Below are 18,066 nucleotides of genomic sequence, written 5' to 3' on the forward strand. Positions count from 1 at the left end.
ATCTTTTTTCAATCATTATTTGTAATTTGTAACATATTTCACACCTGTGTCTGTGTCCTGTTTTCATTTTCAATAATTTAAAATCTTGTTCCTGCTGTAGCTTAAAAAGAAATTAGTAACTTTTAAAAAGTTTAATATTTAATATTTTAATTAACCTATAAATGGAGAGTGTATGAGCAGAATTCATTGAAGGCAGTTTCACCATATTTCAATTTTGCCTTAAATTAAAGTAAAATAAAATGGTTTTGTTTGATAAGAATGTAATATTCTCGAGAGAAGAAATGGTAACCATGATTACCAGATCTATGGGAAGAGGATTTATCGGTGGAATGGGGAGACTCATTGGATCAGAGAACTCAGATACTCAGTATCAGAGGTCCAGCAATATGAAGCACAGAAGACTGCAGTTCAGTGCTTCTCTTACCTACCCCACAAAATAAGATAAATAACCCAAATCAACTGAGACAATGCTGACCCAAGCACCAGTTGACCTTGGAGCTTGAAATGACAGGCCATGTAATGAAAGCGAGAGAGACGTTTTCAACAGCTGGAGCACGGAGTCCGCTGATCACTCTTTCAGTGCCACTCTAATGTTCCAGAACATCCTCAGTGTGGCCCACGAACAGAGGGATAATTGCTAATCACACGCCTATGGAAACAGACTGATTATGCTTGAATGCACTCTTTCAATTAATAATAATTTTTTTTTTGAAATTCATCCTATATAAATCCTAAAACAGTAGAAGAATGCTTAACTTGATTGCTAGTTTAAGTCCGTTGATAACAAACTTTGACCGCTTGGACTTATTTATCCAAATGTCACATCAACATTTCCAGGAGTCTTAGTGATGTGGTGATGTATTATTCTACTAAAACACAGAAGTCTAAAGGTCCATGTATACCTCTAGTTCATTCTAGCTTTCTAGGAATGTAAAACGGGCTTTATCATTTATAATTGTCCGTGAATAATCATAAAATGTAACCTAAAATGAACCCTTATCAGTAATAATGTTTATTTTAAATCCTGTTTATATCCAGCAAGTAATCAGGCTCTTTCTAATGCTACTCCTGAATAATAACCATAAACTAAGGAAGTTCTTCGATGGAGAGAAAAAGAGTAACAAGAGATAAGGCAAAACGTGCAGTGTAAACATTGTATAATCAGGTTTTAATAACACATTGGCCATAAGCTCTTGTAAAATTATATTTCCTGTAGATTTGTTTTTCCTTTGAATGGGCTGTTGGAGGTCAGGAGGGCATATCAGTTACTAACCACCTTCAAATAAAATGTCAGGTCTAAATTAATCCTGTTGGTAAAGGATAACCAAATTCAGCAGACATTATGTAAATAAGAACTGCAAATAAACTTTTAGATTCTATTCCTAACAAAAGGGGAGCCCTTAAGCAAAAGCTCTATTCATCGCTGCATGTTAAAAGACATCACATTCCTGCAAAGAAACAGAACACACTTTACCATGCAGGCTTCGTTTATAAAATTATTCCAAATGAAGGGATTGCTAAGCAGTGCTGCCAAGATACAGTTTAGGAAAAGCAGAATTAATGCTTTACTTAACCCCCACTTTTTTTTTTTTTTTTAATAAAGTAGCATTTTTCTCTCTCTGATATATTACCACCAGTGGAAAAAAACATATTTGTGCATCAGTCAAATGATAGGCTATTTAAATGTAATGGTTTAAATGTAATTGTGTCTCAAATGAGCAACGGTCATTGGAAGGACTAGATGTTCTATTGGAATTGCAGTTCCCTCCTGGCTTCAGTTCCCTCCTGGCCTCCAAAGGAGTAAATGACTGAAATCTCATTTTCCTGGTTTGTTTCAGATTTGTATGTTTTTTTTGTTTAATATTTCACACAGCCAAGCTAAATTTGTAATGATTTCAAATGTGTATTGCTCTGCAGGGGCTTTCTCCTCAGTTTTAAGACAGGCACGTTGTGACACTGTCTTGGCCAATACTTGAATATCCAGGGTGGAGAAAAACAGTAACCAAACCATTACCAAAATGCGATGCCACTGAGCACCATACTTTTCTCTGTCATGCAGCTGGTAAGGAGTAACCATGCTGATGTATTGTTTTCAGATACAGTAGGTAATACATTATTATTTTTTCAGGTGGCCTCTCTTTTTGTCTTTTGCAGCTACTTTATACCCAGTCCAGTTAATCCAGCTGTGATGGGCATTCAACCTAATATGGACACATAAGTGCTACAACTATCCACAAATAAAAAACAAGTGATGAGATTGGTTGTCTCTGGCTTGCTGGTACAACTCACTACATTGTGCCAATCTGGGAACATTGAGGATTGCTGCTCATGAAACCAAGCCAACCCCTCATTTATTATGAGACCACACTAAATACCAGCACTTTACACACAAGAAACACTCAAGAAAATTACATGGAGGCATAAGGCTAGTGTTTCTCTGCTCTGGTCCTCAAGGCACACAGGGTCTTCTGGTGAAGTCTTATTTAACTCATTGACCTAATTATGCACCTAATGGAATCTGTTGAATGGAGGTCGAATCCATGTATGGATTTAAAGAGATGTGTATGACATAGTGGCCTGGGAAACTGTTTTTTTTTTTTAAATCAGTGTTATAAGAATCCTATTCTGTAATTATTACCTTGTGTAACAGTCTAAATGAACACAGCAAGTATTGTTACATGTTGCAATACATTCCCCCGCACTTGAGTAATAGTTGAGCCGAGTGATATATCTCTTTAGCTCTGAATTTTTCATTCAATTGCTTTAAGTAGAACTCTAAGTATATGTCAATCATACCTCACCAATAAGTACAAACTACTTGTGTAAATATGTATTTACTGAAGTTATTATTAGAATATAGTAATGAAATTTATAGTTGACACATATGTTGATCCTAATTAGCTCTATAACAAGTTTTTTGAGAACGTGCATAAAACTGTTGTGGAGTCATATTAAAGTATTAGGAATTATTTCTGAATTGAAATGACAAATAATTGAAATCCCTCAGTTAAGTGAATGAAGAAATACTGTAATTGTAATTGGCATGGATGCCTTTTAAATAAATTGTATACCAAATAGATACATAAAACTAAGAATGAGATTCAACCTGTATCACTTGTCAGATACAACACTTCACTGATGGAAATGTAACATGTAAACCTCCTGGGGTTTCACAGATTTCCCAGAAAGTCATCAATATAGGCTACCATGTAATAAAGTCTTTTCCAGACCAGTTATTTAGGCATTATGGTTGTCTGTAATCAAGGGATAAGGAGCACATTCACCTTGACTACTTAAGCCAATAACTGGTTCAATTACGTATTATAAGCTCACGTCTCTGGTCAGGACACACAGACATTCCGTTTAGTAACAATTTGTTTTAAAATCAAAATGTAGGAACACCTAAGCTAAAAGAATATATAAAGCACCTAACCTTAATAATGTATTATGGGTACAACACACAAAAAACAAACTATAGTATATTTGTATTGACGATAATGAATATAGTACAGTGCACATTCCTCTCCCCAAACAGTAGAATCCTATAGGTCAAAATCTTTAGGGATTCTGTCAAACATTCTACAGAATGCAAGGCTCCTTTCATCAGAAAAGTACATGTATTCCCAAGGAACTTGCTTTGGTCCTCCAAATGTATGTGTGTATGTATTCCAGAGGGATTTTGAATTTCTTGTTTTTTACACGAATATACAAAAATGCAAAACATACACAGTGCCTATGGAAAGTCTACACTGTCTTGAACTTTTTTCACATTTTGTTGTCAGTGCATAATTTCATGGGGAAAATTTATTAATGTGAAAAAAATATATAAATTTAAATAATATAATTGGATAAATCTCCACCCCCCTGGGTTAATACTTGGTGGAAGCACATTTGGCAGCAATTACAGCTGTGAGTCTGTAGGAATAGGTTTCATCCAACTTTGCATGCCTAGATGTGACAATATTTGACCATTCTTCTTTACAAAACTGTTGAAGCTCTGTGAAGTTCCTTGGGGAGCATTGATGGATAGCAATCTTCATGTCATGCCACAGATTTCCAATTGGAATTTGGTTGGGGCTGGGCTACTCAAGGACTTTTACCTTATTGTTCATTAGGCACTCAAGTGTAGCTTTGGCTGTGAGCTTTGGGTTCTTGTCATGCTGAATGCTGAACTTCTGTCCCAGTTTCAGCTTTCTTGCAGAGGGCAGCAGGTTTTCCTCAAGGACGTTTCTATCCTGATAATTGGCCCAGTCCCTGCTGATGAAGGACATGATAACACAATGCTGCCACCACCATGCTTCACAGCAGGGATGGGGTTCTTTGGATGTGCTGCGCTGGGTTTGTGCCAAACATAATGCTTTGCATTTAGACCAAAAAGTTCCATTTTATTTTTGTCAGACCACAAAACTTTTTGCCACATGGCAATCTCCCAAGTATTTTCTTGCATACTTCAATCAGGATTCAAAGTGGGCTTTCTTGAGAAATTACTTCCTTCTTGCGACCCTACCATATAGGCCAGATTTGTGGAATGCTTGGGATATTGTTGTCACATGCACACTTTAACCAGTCTTGGCCAAAGTTTGTACCTCTTGCAATGCTGCCATTGGCCCCTTGGTAGCCCCTCTGATCAGTCTCCATGATCGGTCATACAGGGTCTTGGTGGTGCCAATCTTCCATGAAATCTTATCCAACGGATATTCAAGGTATGTTATATTTTATTATACCCATTCCCTAATCTGTGCATTTCAACAACTTTGTGCCAGCCTTCTTTTGAAAGCTCCTTGGTGCTCATGGTTGAGTCTTTGCTTTGAAATGCAATTTAATACAGGTGGAAGCCACTTTACTTTGAAGGAGATTGGTTACATCCGAGCTAATTTAGGATTGCTATTCCAAGGGGATCCAATCAAGGTATTTGTTTTTATTTTTAATAAATTTTCTACAAATAGTTGTAGTTTTGTTTACTTGGAGTTAATGCAGTAGGGTGTGTAGATAAATAAAATAAACATAATTCCAGGCTATAAGGCAAGGTGAAAATTACGAAAGGGGGAGTAGACTTTCATTAGGAACTGTATGAATGTATGTGTGTAGGCTATATTATATAAAGATGCCATTGAACACTATCCTATCAACTGGGAACAGTATGTGGAGATTGCTTTATACTAAAAAGCAATCTTTGTTTGATGAAAACTGTTACTTCTGTGCTAATGTGTTAAAGTTGTGAAATATGATAATCAACAGATATTAAAATATGGTAAAGCCTGTTCTCAGAATATGTGGAGTGACTGTTTTATTTATTTTTCCTTTCATACTTTACCGACTCTTCTCTGTAGATCAGACCCGTTTAAAGGATTAGGGACTACTATACGAGCTATAACATGCATCTTATAATTTAATAACTTAATCGAAACCCTATATGCTTCAAGCTACACAAAATGAATGACTGGAACAAAAATAATAATAAGAAATTACACAATTAAGCAGAAGGAGATGGTGGCAAACTATTTAAAACATATAGTTTAAAATGAAAAACATAGGGTTTCTACAACATGTCAATAGTTCAAGTGTCTAAACCAAGCAATTAAATATTATTATGAGTCTGTTATATATATATATATATATATATATATATATCCAAAAGTAAATTCAAATCACCCAACAATTCAATAATAAAAAAACTTAAATAAATCCATGTAGGCTTTTATCTAGACTGTATATCTATAGTTTAAACCAATTACTTAAATTAATAGTTCAAAAGCTCCCTTATCACAGAACCTTAAAGTTGATGTTTAATGAACCCAGTTGTCAAAAAGCTGAGGATTTCCAGAACTTGAATGACAATTCTTTTGGCCCTTTATAACCTCCTTCCCCCAGGCTCCTTCCCAAATCTAATTGACTGGAGCTGTTACTTGTTGTAAATATCTGTCTACTAGGTGTTTCTATTAATCATTTATTAATTGAACTCTAGAGCAGACAACCTATAGCCCACGTCTAATTATAACTACAGTAGTCCTCATCATAAACATCATCAGCAACAGCACAGTAGCATGTCTGAGACCTTAAAGCTAGGCCTTGTTGGAACCATTTGGAACCATATAGGAACATAAGATATAGGCACAATCAGTTTGCTTTTTCGAAGATATATTTTGTAGGCATTATGAAGAAAATGTGTGTAAAATGGATTGGAACCACTGATGATTCGTTTGACAGAGTAGACTAGTACAATCTGTGATGTTAGAAGAAGCAGCATTGCAATATGTGCTTAGTAGCCTACTACATTCTTGGGGGGAGAAATATATATGTATTGAGTAGGTCTCTCCTATTTATTATAGCTATGCTTTCTTATAGCCTAAATAAAAATGTTATGCATTCATGTTCCAATTACATTTCTTTCAACGTTTAAAACTAACATTCATATTTACGGAAAGGGTGGCTATTTATTTATTTAATAACACGTTTAACAAAATATCTGTGCATTTTGTTCCTCTGTCTCTCTAAACGTATATATGTGTGTGTGTGTGTGTGTATATATTTCCCTACAATATACATTTCCTCAAAGCGACCTGTAGCAGGTATACACAAGGCGTAATTATATTTTTGCTAGTCAAATGAAGTCTTATTGTTGAAATAAGATGTGTCACTGAATTTGTGTTTAAAAAAGCATATCTATAATATGTAATATTTATAAAATATAATATATAATTTTTAAGAAAATCGATGATGACTCCATCTGCCAGTTTTCCTGAAACAGACTGCTCCCATGTTCACGGGTTCTAGCATTACCCCAGGAATTATTCATAAACGCGTTGGGAATTAATTCCTTGGATTAAGAGTTGATTAAGATGTGTGTCACTTTGCTGTCTGGGAACTTATTAAGAGCCTCCTCGAGGAGGCAGCAGATGGAATTTCTGCCCAATGTTTGTAGATGATAATTTATCCTCTTCTTACAGCCATTTGCATATGATTGCATCTGTCAAAGCGCGATTTTTTTATTCGTCGTACCACATCTCCATGTTTTAAGGATTTTTGTTTTGTTTTCGCGAATCCCTATTCATATGCGAACCTGCCCATCATACGATTCGGTCTAATTCATTGCAAACGTTGCGTAAAAGTAGCAGGATCACACCATAGATGTTTAACGGCTATTATTAAAAAAAAAAAAAAAAAAAAAGTATTTGTCTTTTTATTTATTAATTAAGCTTCAGATATCATACTAGAGACTACAATTCTTCTTATGTAGGCCTATTTTTCAATTTTAAATATAAATGTATGCATAATGGTAATTTCACGATCTAATCTATCTAGCTACCTGTATGTGTGTGTATACACCACACAAAGTGCTTAAAATAAACAGTATAGTATATAACAGTAAGTTACAATATAGGCTGTTTTGGCCCAGAAATATATGGATTTAAAATTTAACAAAAATATGTGATAAATAGCTAATGTTTTGTCCAATCAGGAACATTTTGTGTTACTTTGTGAACACTTTGTGGAAAAGACAACGTGCGTCTGTTGTGTTCACAAATAACACATGTGCGTCTGTAAGTGAAAGTGTATGCGAGTGCTGTTTTTTTATTCCATTCAAACTTACAAAGTGTTTATAACAAATCTTCCATGATGTAACATGTATTTTGCAATGTAATGTATCTATCTTTTTAATTAAAGGTCCTTAATTTATTCTACTAATTAGTTAGGAGATTTTTATTTGCAAGGAAGATGAAGAAATAAAAGCAAATTAAATGTGATATGTGGCACGCCAGTAATCTAAGATAAATAACAAATGTCGGTAAGATGTTTCTACAATCATACAAGAGCAGGACTTTATTAAGTTGATCATAAGCAACAAAAGCTTAATAGGAAAATTGGGAAGCAGTAACCTTCTGTTATTTATGACCGCTTATTTTATTTCTCATTGTAGACAGATGTAAACCGATGCAACCACGAATAGCCTACAAAATACACAATCCCTAAACCAAGGATAACAATCGGTTTTCATTTGATCTTAATACATTAATTACGATGCTTTCGATCTATCGCATTTGATAGTACCAATCCTCAAATATCCAATACATATTCTATATCTTCCACAAAATGTTAGTCATATGTGACATAAATATTATTTGAGAGTGACCATAAATTCACACAAATGAAGTGTTTTTTATTGTTATCGATCGAAAGATCGCCTTGTCTGGAATTCTGCAGTCCGCGTCTTTATTAAATGAACTCTTCCTCTGAGCGCAGCGCCAGTGAGAGTAATAAAAAGCCTCATTTAATTCCCAGTCACATTATTATCCAATCTGCCGTAGACATATTAATATTCAGCACTGAAGCTTGAAGGGTTTATTGCGGTTTGTAGCTGCAGTGTGTGGTGGCATAGAAAACAGCACGAATAACCCCCCAGAATGTAAAACAAATCATGCTGGCTCGCTTGCGTCAAATAGATGAAAATACACGATTTCGATACGATTTAGATCGCGATTTCATAAAGGTTAAGAGGCAGACAAACTTTCATGGGCATATTAGCAGTGTGATCGCAACACATCCCTGCGATTTCGCTTCATGCAGACTGAAATGAAAACAGCTTTCTCCTCACAAAAGTATTTTCAAAAGATGTACACGCCTGAACAAAAAAATAGGCTACAATCCAAAAGTATCACTTGCATCTAAAAAAAGAATAATCCCCAAGACAATAAATGACACAAAAATCAGTGAAATGCGTTCCAAAATCTCTCAGATATGACATACGTGGTGGTTTTCAAGTAACAGATTGTTTATAATGCGAGTTGCTGACGTTAAACAATTGTTGTAGATGATGAATGGTTGGCGTCGCACTAATTATACATTTAAAAACAATAATGTCCTAAACCTGCACGTTGTCTGCAAATAAAGTTTAAAACACACACACACTTACACACGAACACAAAGTGTTTTGAAAGGCCAGAGTTACACACAGGTCTGCCTATGACGTGTTTGCCCCTCCAGGCCGCCGCGCATCTGAACCCTGTCACCGGCGCGCACTTGACTTGTTGCAGCCGCGCTCTTGGCTGCGGACTCTCGCCTCGCTCGCCTGGGAGAAAAAGCAGCGGCGGGGCTGCCTGTCCCACTGAGGCCAGCGGCCCGGGGTTGCGCCACAGATGTGCGTGCTTTTGGTCACAGATACAGACTTTTTCATCATTGTTTTCCCGAAAGATAGTGAATTAGTTGAAAAGAGAACTCTCAGCTACATTAATATAATATTGTTTGTTTGTTTTGCTTGTGTGCTTGTTTACAGTAGGCTGCAGTTTATTCCTACGGTTAATACAATGAATGCAATATTATTTATAATATTAATAATATCATCAACAACAACATAGGGGCGTACCCAGGTTTTAATCATACTTCTTATTAGCGGGTTACTGTTGTAATTAGGCCTACTATTTATTTTCTGAAGAGCAAGTATGTATACACAGAGAGAGAGAGAGAGAGAGACGTTTATTTCTCTGTGCAAAAGTATATTAGATATGTTATTTCCTTTTCAGGCTACAAGTTTCACCAAAGTTGAGTAAACTCATCTATTTAAATAAACAATGTGTTGAATCGAGATTTAGAGAAAATATCTAAGATTGTTTTTTCTACATGTTGTGTGATTAAATCTTTACATTGGAGATTTTGGATTAGATTTAGAGGAATTGTAAGTATTTTTAATTACAACTTTAAAAAACAAAACTTAATTACCTTTGCAGGATAAGAGAGATTTAACGCTTTAAATAGGTCTTCTTAAAACTACATGTAAACTTATCGCGTATAATATTATTATTAATAATAATATAATAATAGATATAACGTTATTATCTATATTAATCGCTACACGTGTGTGTTTAAATATATTCGTTTATCACCGAATAAAGGTTCCTTTTAAAAATCTTGAGATTGTCTTGGTCAAGTCAATTGAAGATAAAATAAAGAAAAGGAAGGAAAAAAATGTTAGTTTTGTTATTGTTGATTTTATATTTAGTTTGTTAATGTACAATAGTATTACTCATTTAAACAAATTGGATTGTTTATTTTATTAACTACAAGACGTACATGGAAGAACAATAAGTAAAATCATTCACAAGTGTGCTCAGGTTGTTTTGTATTGTAACAAATGAACAATTTAAATCAGGACCGTAATTAACGCCGATGAGTATTACATTTGAATTGCGCTGAATTAACACAGCATGGAAGGACAGTGCGGGGAAGGAGACATATACACATAGCATACACACATATATGCGACTCCAATTTCTACAGAAATCCAATTAAATAATTTTAAATTGTAATAAAAATCGAATGGACAATAATGTACATTTAAACTCCTTATATGAACACTAGAATATATGCTCTTTCCGTGTGAGTGGGTTGTAGGGGGTGGTCTGTTTTTCCTGCAGAGGAGTCTCTTGTGGCGGGATAGCACCTGCCAGCTATCAATTTAAACACAACAGATCCTCCCAACGACTGACCTCTAAAACTTGGCTGTTCACTTTCTCGTCATGCAGAAGTTACGATATGATGCGCTGAGAAATAGAGACTATGACACAGGAAATATGTTAAAAGTTAAAACACAATACCACAAAATTAACTTACAAGAAAAATATATTAAAACTAAAATGCATAATACTAAAGACAATATATACCGTCCACGTTAGGCCTGTAACAGAGACACTACCCTACATTTAGGTTTATGTAAAATGCATGCGCAAATAGGCCTATATACACACACACACACATACATACATACACATACACCACTTTGTTGAGGTGACTGTATGAACGAGGACAATCAATAAATACGTATTCCGTTGATAAATACACAGAGAGACAAGATATATTGATTTCACACTTCGGAAAACTTGGGATTTTGTTGTTGTTGACAAAATGCTAATGCATTTATTATTTTCTGTTAAACCTAAATAAAAGTTTGATTTAATCACATTATTTCGTCAATATAAATTGTATTGATAAAGAACAGTTATATATAGGACCAATTCATCGTACATTTCCAGCAATACAGATGGTCTGTAATAAACGGCCTGTAGAAGCCTAGGTTTTACAGAAGCATCAAATCCACACGCAATGACAGCAACGTTATTAATAAAAATTGACAACAAAAGAATAAAGCAATGATCATATAAGTGTATGTGCATTTGTGAGACGATTGTTTTTGTAATATATATATATACACACACACACACATATAATTGCTTTGAAGTGGCGATATATGTTATTTTAATAGACTATGCTATGTGTCATTCTAAATACATTTTTCAATACCAAGTAAGCTCTTAAACATGAAATCCCCCTTTTGTCTCCCAGGTTATTATGACAAACACATATTTGATGTATTCAGGAGGAATAAACTGTACATTCAGTTCTTGGTAACATCACAGTTTTCCCAATTAAAATGTAATGAATGGTGTCTGTTTAGATCACCTACTAGGCTCTAGTACAACTCGCCTATGGAGCCGCGGCGCTCACGCTTCCAGCACGATCCACAGCCGTACCGGTGGCCAAAGCTGTCAATTTGCGTGGTGTTGCTGCTTTGCTACTTATCTAAACTGACCGTTAACAAATCATATAAAATCACAGGCCAAGTAAGGAGACTTTCCAGGAAAACAAAAACAAACATACAATACAATAATCAAACCAAACAACAGCACATAGCCTATTAAAACAGTGCTGCTTAGAGGATGTTCTGTTTACATAAAGTTGTACTGTTTGTGCTATATGCAAACTAGACATGAACACAGGATATAAATACAGCGGAGAAAGGAGCTAACCTTGTGAAATATCTTCAGAGAATGAAAGCGATGCTCTCCGTTTTCTCCCGTTTACATGCAATATGTACTGTGCAATATTTTAAGTTACTTAAGTTCATATTGGCAATCACTTACATGAAGTCCCAGCTTGGTTATAGATTAATCCCTGGATAAGATAAGTTTGTAGAGGATTAATGTTGTCCTAGATGGATGCAGCTGTCAGATAGAAAGTTCCTTTGGTTGTAAGGGGGAAGAAAAAAACAAAAACCTCGGTTTCCCTCGTTCACTGAGGTCTGACATGAAGCGAGTCGGAGAGGGAGCTCAAGAGGTTCCCATGCAGCGAGGGACTGACTTTATTCTCAATATCGTGTGCGACAGGTCCGCCGCAGAGAAGGACTGCCCACTTCACAGCTCTTACTCACCCCCACACCCAGCACTGTATCGCCGCCTCCCTGGCACTCACCTCCCTTTCCTTTCTGGCCGGATAGGAATTGCCTATTATTATACCGTGTGCGTCTCTCACATGTTGTTGGTTTGTGTGCTGAATGTGTTGGTCGTACGCAGGACGGTTTTATTCTAGGTTTATTGTCCACAGTACATCAGACAAAACACGGGGTAATTATAACGAGGCGTCATACACGCATAGCCTACCTACTCCTACATTTACCATATATTAACATAACGTATGGTCACTTAGCCAGAGAGCTATTCATTATTCTGTCTCTGCTTACTACTCGTGGGATCAAAAAAATAATAAAAATGTAACAAAGCAGAGTCACAAAGCATGCTATATAAATATTATGGCATTAGAACTATCAGTGGTAATGATGATTTAAATTAAATTTCATCGAAATATACTTTGTACTGTTTCCTCAAATGTTATGTTCTCACTTATAACCCCTAACATAATTATATTTGACATGCAAATGCAGCATTGTAATGATTGTCTTGAGCATGCTCATTTATTGATTTATTTTGTTTGTTTGTTTACTGCAGAATGTGATATGTTTTTCTATATGCCCTCTCTTAGGCACTGTCCTCTGCGGACAGTCTTGTAGTGGTATTCATGACCCTGGATCACATCTTAGTTATTTGTTTATTATACCCCATCCATCTAGCATCAGCACCGAGGTCACTGGCAAGCTATCATGCTAGCTGGGTTTAAGAGATTAAGGGGTTGCAGAAATGCTAAGGAAAACACTTGGCACCACCTTAAAGGAATTTCGCTGACAACATTTCAAGCTTTTTTTTGGTAAAGATTGTGTGGCCCCATACAATGATCATAATAAATACAATTTGACCTACTTATGTTTCAGGCTCACAATTTGTATTTATGTCCCCATTTTCCTGTTCTGGACTGCAACTGTGCGTGGTTTATCAGTATACATACACATACTGTATTTCTCAATTGTGTTACACTACACCAAAATGTGGTATAGTATGGAACTATGAAACAATTATTACCTTGGATATAAATCTCCTTCTTCCATTATTACTAATCATATTAATTGAAGGGTAAAATGGAGTGGTTGAGTTATTTTTGTTATAGTGGTCCATCTGTGTAGTTACCTGTTCAGTTGCAGGTTTAAATGAAGCGAAGCAAATGCCTGCATAATAAATAAAGCTTTTAATGTTTTGTTTCATTGTGGAGCATTGCCTGATTTTGGGACAAAAATGTGTTTTACATTTAATATAACTCTCAACAGCACCCTGGTTCAAGCAATTTGACTTGATGAAATACTGACACTTGTGACATTTCTTCTGGGAGGGGGCTGGCAGTTGGCTCTGGGAATCAAGCCCTGACCTCCTAGCCCTAGAGCTATACACGAATGCTTGGGTCTTCACGTTACACTCCCACTGATATTGCCAAGAGAACAAACTAGTCTGGCATCAATGTTTACAGCAAGCTGGTTTGTTGTTGTCTCAGAGGATGTGAAGCTGCATGTATAGCACCTCTCCTGAGGGGAAGTCATCGGAAGAGGTACCCATGAACTTATAAAAACAAGAAAAGCAATCAATGGAGCTAATACAATGTTCAACAGTATTACGGTTCACCAGATATGACAGATCGATTGAGGAGGTTTCTACTGTTTTTTTAGAACAGGGCAGCATGCTCGCTTTCCTAAAGAAACCACATGCCTCAGCACGATAGGATTCACGTTATGTTAAATCTTTCCTGTTACAGTTGCAAAAAAGTAAAACACTCATAAAGCTGCATCATTGTAGGTAGTCAACCTGACAAGGCTCTGAAGATTTCATGTACGAAAGTCAAATAAAAAGTTAAAAAAGTAAATACATTTCAGGACATGTTACTTCTCAGTTCATCAAATATTTAATATGTTTTGGGTTTTGTAAAGTTAGAAATTGATTCAGTTTGAGCCATGAATTATTTTTTAATAAGCTTTGGTGAGATCTTTAGCTACCTATAGGTGAATTTAATTAAAATTATGACTCCTTCATCATACCCATTGCCCTTATTAGAATTTAGGATTTGATCTTTTCTAAAGTTTACCAGGTTATTAGAGACACAAAACTTGCATTTGTTAAGAAACTTGCTTAGTGGCAAATTGACATACCATTGGTATAACCTTTTGAAAAATACATCAAACTCTATTACTAAATGGTTAAGGAACCATATAATCAGTGTTCTTAAATGGCCATCATCACAATCTACAGAGCTCTATCCATAAGAACATGTTTGCTATAAAGTAAAGAAAACATTTGACAATGTAGCTGGGGTAGTTGCAGATTTTCTGTTTGCCGCACAGAAATGCCTGAGCTGAAACCAAGGCTTCAGGACGGAATATTCCAAAATATCTAAAGTGGGATTTATATTAAATACACTGGATATGTTTTGACTTGTGAAATGTGAAGTTAACTATAAACTGACCATTATAGCTTGCATCATCTCTTACTCTTGAACAGAGACCATTCTTTATCTGATGCAAAATATATGTAGTGCACATCTTAGCCCTGTCTGTAGCACCACATCTCAAGTACTGGTAAATGTTAGCTTATTAACACTTCCCACTAAGGTCTGAGTACGCAAGAAGTAGAATTACCTAGTGACATGCCTTTGTTTAATGTTGGAATGTTGCGATTACACAGGTAGCAGGTGATCAAACACTTTGCAAGAAAGCAAACAGAAAACGTTGATTTGAAACCTCAGACAGTGAACAAGGTTCTCTTCTACGGGATGCACAATGTACATGTACAAAAGGGTGAGAAGACAGCACTGGAGACATTAAACTGATTGGTGCATGTTGAGAGATCTAATACAACTGTTAAGAACTATTATTTGACATGTTACCCCCCCCCCCTTAAACAGATCTGATTAAAATCGCATGGGCTGGGCTGGATACAATGCAAGAATAACAAACGAGATGGACAAAATATGTTATTGTATGGATCCCAAGAGATTAAACAAGTCAAAGACCACTTAAATAATGGGAGAAGCTTTGCTGTAGTGGGAGAAGACTTGAAGATCGGTGAACCAAACCTTGGGGACATTATATATTTTATTATCATTTTGATTATGGGTAATTAAGGTGTCACATTCGTAATATACTGATCTGGCTTATTTGGAAAGTAGTCACAGAAATTGTAAAACAAAAACATATTGAAAGGTTTTAGTAAGGCATTATATGATAGCGTTGCATTCCAGTTGCATACATCCCGTATAGGAGCAAATATTTGGTTCAAACCGGACGCTGTCATGCTTGTGCTGCAGCAACAGGAAGGGTTTGAGGCAATGCCCTGTGAGAGCCTGCCAGTCGTCAGCAGTGTCTCTCAACCGAACTTGCTTCTTTTTTGCCCACCCGTCTTGAAACAAGTCGGCCTCACACTTTATAGCCGGTTGTCAATATAGTAAATTTTGCGACTGTTTATAACATCGAGGTATTGCAACTTCCCGTAGTTTACTTAGTCGTGCCATAATTACTATATGTTGTTTGTAGTCGTGCCTTAATACGAGAGGTGTAACTATGCTCCTGTGTTGTGATTGGCTGTCCTTGTTGTCCGTCAGGGCTGTTTCCAAGCAGCAGGTTTGATTGCGCCTTGCCTGCGTTACCACGTCAGTGAGTTTACTAAGCAGTGGGAGAGCCGGCTAGTGGGGTTGAATATTTAATCTTAGTCTTGACTCATTCTGCCCTCAAGCATATATTAATTCCCCCCTCTGAGCGCTGGGTTTTTGAAATGTAAACATTTCGGATGCTGTAAAAGCATCACTTTGCCCGTATGGTGTAATTCAAGTATTTATTTTGGTCATATCGGTGGCTAAATCAGCTGAAATTGCACAAGCCGCCATTTTGGATTGGGACCCATACAGGTAAAGTATTGCAATAATACTATTTCTTCACATTTTATTTGTTGGCCGATACGATTGACAGCTTTGGCTGTTTTTATAGTATTGCCGACTGAGATAGAAAGCCAATTTGATGTCGTGTAGGAACGGTGGAGCATGTTATGAAGTGCCCTCACAAGATCAACATGATTTACCTGTAATCATTACTTCAGCGTTAGCTGCTACGTATGCAATATTCTTTGCGATATGTAAGTTATATGTATAAAATACTAAAACATATACATGATCCATCAGACAGACGTTGTTTGCCTTGGCATAGCTATATTATATCCAATATGTTGAACATCTAGTGGTGTAGCCTATAGTTGGTAGCAATGTTTCGCATTCAGACTAGAGTCATACTGTACTTTCTTCTCATCACAGTTATGAATCTGTTAATAATTAAACGTAAATATTTTAATTGCCAAACAGGGAAAGATTCTGGTATTTTAAATGAAAAATACCACCTTTCAGAATGAGACATGAAAACAGTCAAGATCGTTCTGCTTCCTTGTTTTAAAATAGCTTTGTACCATTGAGTGTTTTATGCAACCCTATATTGATATTTCTAGACACTTTGTAACAACGATGAAGCTAATATAATTTACACACAAGGCTATAGTTTCCACAAACTTCCTGTCACGATTCATCGCAAGGGGTCATGGGATATCGTGGGAATGTCATAGGAGTAAGGTAATGCATACAATGCCTACAATATTATTATTCGCACTTGTTTAGTATGGGTAAGGCCTGTTGCCACATGCACCAATTTCCTTACAGTTTCCAATCTTCATACATTATCCTGTGAGGACTAGGCTAAATATTTCATTATTTTTGAGGTCAACATTAATTCAATTCAAGACTATGTATGACCATATAGGAATCTTAAGCATCAGTTTGAGTGTTTGGACTGATGCATGTCATATTGGAGATTTTAAATAATCTATTTTGATACATGTATTTTACTCTTTAACATTGTTTTATCTAGATTTTCAGTGAATGTTACAACAGATTCTAGTTTTTCAGTTTTTCTGTTTGTCAAAAAGGAAGGCAATACGTGCAAATTCACCTTTTAAAAGGTCACTATTGCTCCATGGTATGTTTTCTTCCTCTGTTGTACATTACTGAGTTACCTGGAAATCACCTATCTTATGTGTTTTTATCACTGACCTCTGATTGTCAAACTTTGCTGGCCAATTGAAAGGCTAATCATATTATTTTGAGGTATATAATGAAACTCCTTCACAAAAATAATGTTAAATGGACACTGCTGTTATAAATCCAATTTATACTTTTTGGTGACTTACAAGGTGTTCTGAAAGCCATACATTCCTAAAGATGAAACATCCTTACATAAATAAATTATTATTAGGTTTATTTGTTTTGCGTGATACCAAGGACCATTATGACTATCAAGAGTCTGTGCAATTTGTCCAATAAATGAAGTATTCAGAAGGGGACTTAAATCTGAGATTGTTTTAATTTATTAGCAGGCCTCATTGGCAAGATGATGAGCTTTATGTATTGGCTACAATTTATATGCCTCATTAAATCACCGATAAATAATAATTTTAATAGTTGCTGTAACAAAGTTTGTGACTCATTTTGGTTGTTTGTCTTTTTAGATTTCACTATGGTGGACAAGAATATATATATTGTTCAAGGAGAGATCTGTACTGTCGTTGGTGCCATTAAGCGGAATTCCAGATGGAGCACCCACACTCCTTTGGTAAGACTTTATGTATATTTATTTATAGTAAGAAATATTGTTATACATTTTGAAGTGTAAAACCTGTCAGGCAGAGTTTATTAAAATACCAAAGCTTTTGTCTTGTTTAAAATGCATCTATTTTTCCATTAGACTGAAAGGTTGTGCCGATTTGACGATATTACTGACTCTGGGGTTGGGAGAAGCACACTGCATGAGTCGGTGTTGGGGGGAGGTGC

General features: G+C 35.9%; 2 protein-coding genes across 7 annotated transcripts in view; one reads left to right on the plus strand and one right to left on the minus strand.

The window, feature by feature from the left end:
* pitx3 (paired-like homeodomain 3) overlaps positions 1–12,164 on the minus strand; it is a 29,545-nt gene extending 17,381 nt beyond the window's left edge. Inside the window, exon 1 of one of the 2 annotated variants that reach the window (XM_066693315.1) lies at positions 11,913–12,164. The gene's annotated coding sequence lies outside the window, so the exon portion shown is untranslated. Of the gene's footprint in view, positions 1–11,798; positions 11,876–11,912 lie in introns of those variants that run through there. The other variant, XM_066693316.1, reaches the window with a different exon arrangement.
* Positions 12,165–15,855: 3,691 nt separating this feature from the next.
* Positions 15,856–18,066, plus strand: part of gbf1 (golgi brefeldin A resistant guanine nucleotide exchange factor 1) — a 79,789-nt gene continuing 77,578 nt past the window's right edge. For all 5 annotated transcript variants that reach the window (XM_066693418.1, XM_066693420.1, XM_066693419.1 and 2 more), the window contains exons 1-2: positions 15,856–16,104; positions 17,745–17,848. In XM_066693418.1, the coding sequence (XP_066549515.1) occupies positions 17,753–17,848 (96 nt within the window). In that variant the 5' untranslated portion in view covers positions 15,856–16,104; positions 17,745–17,752. The remainder of the gene's footprint in view (positions 16,105–17,744; positions 17,849–18,066) is intronic.

The sequence above is a fragment of the Amia ocellicauda genome, chromosome 20 (genome assembly GCF_036373705.1).
Source record: "Amia ocellicauda isolate fAmiCal2 chromosome 20, fAmiCal2.hap1, whole genome shotgun sequence".
In the NCBI taxonomy this organism is placed as follows: Eukaryota; Metazoa; Chordata; class Actinopteri; order Amiiformes; family Amiidae; genus Amia; species Amia ocellicauda.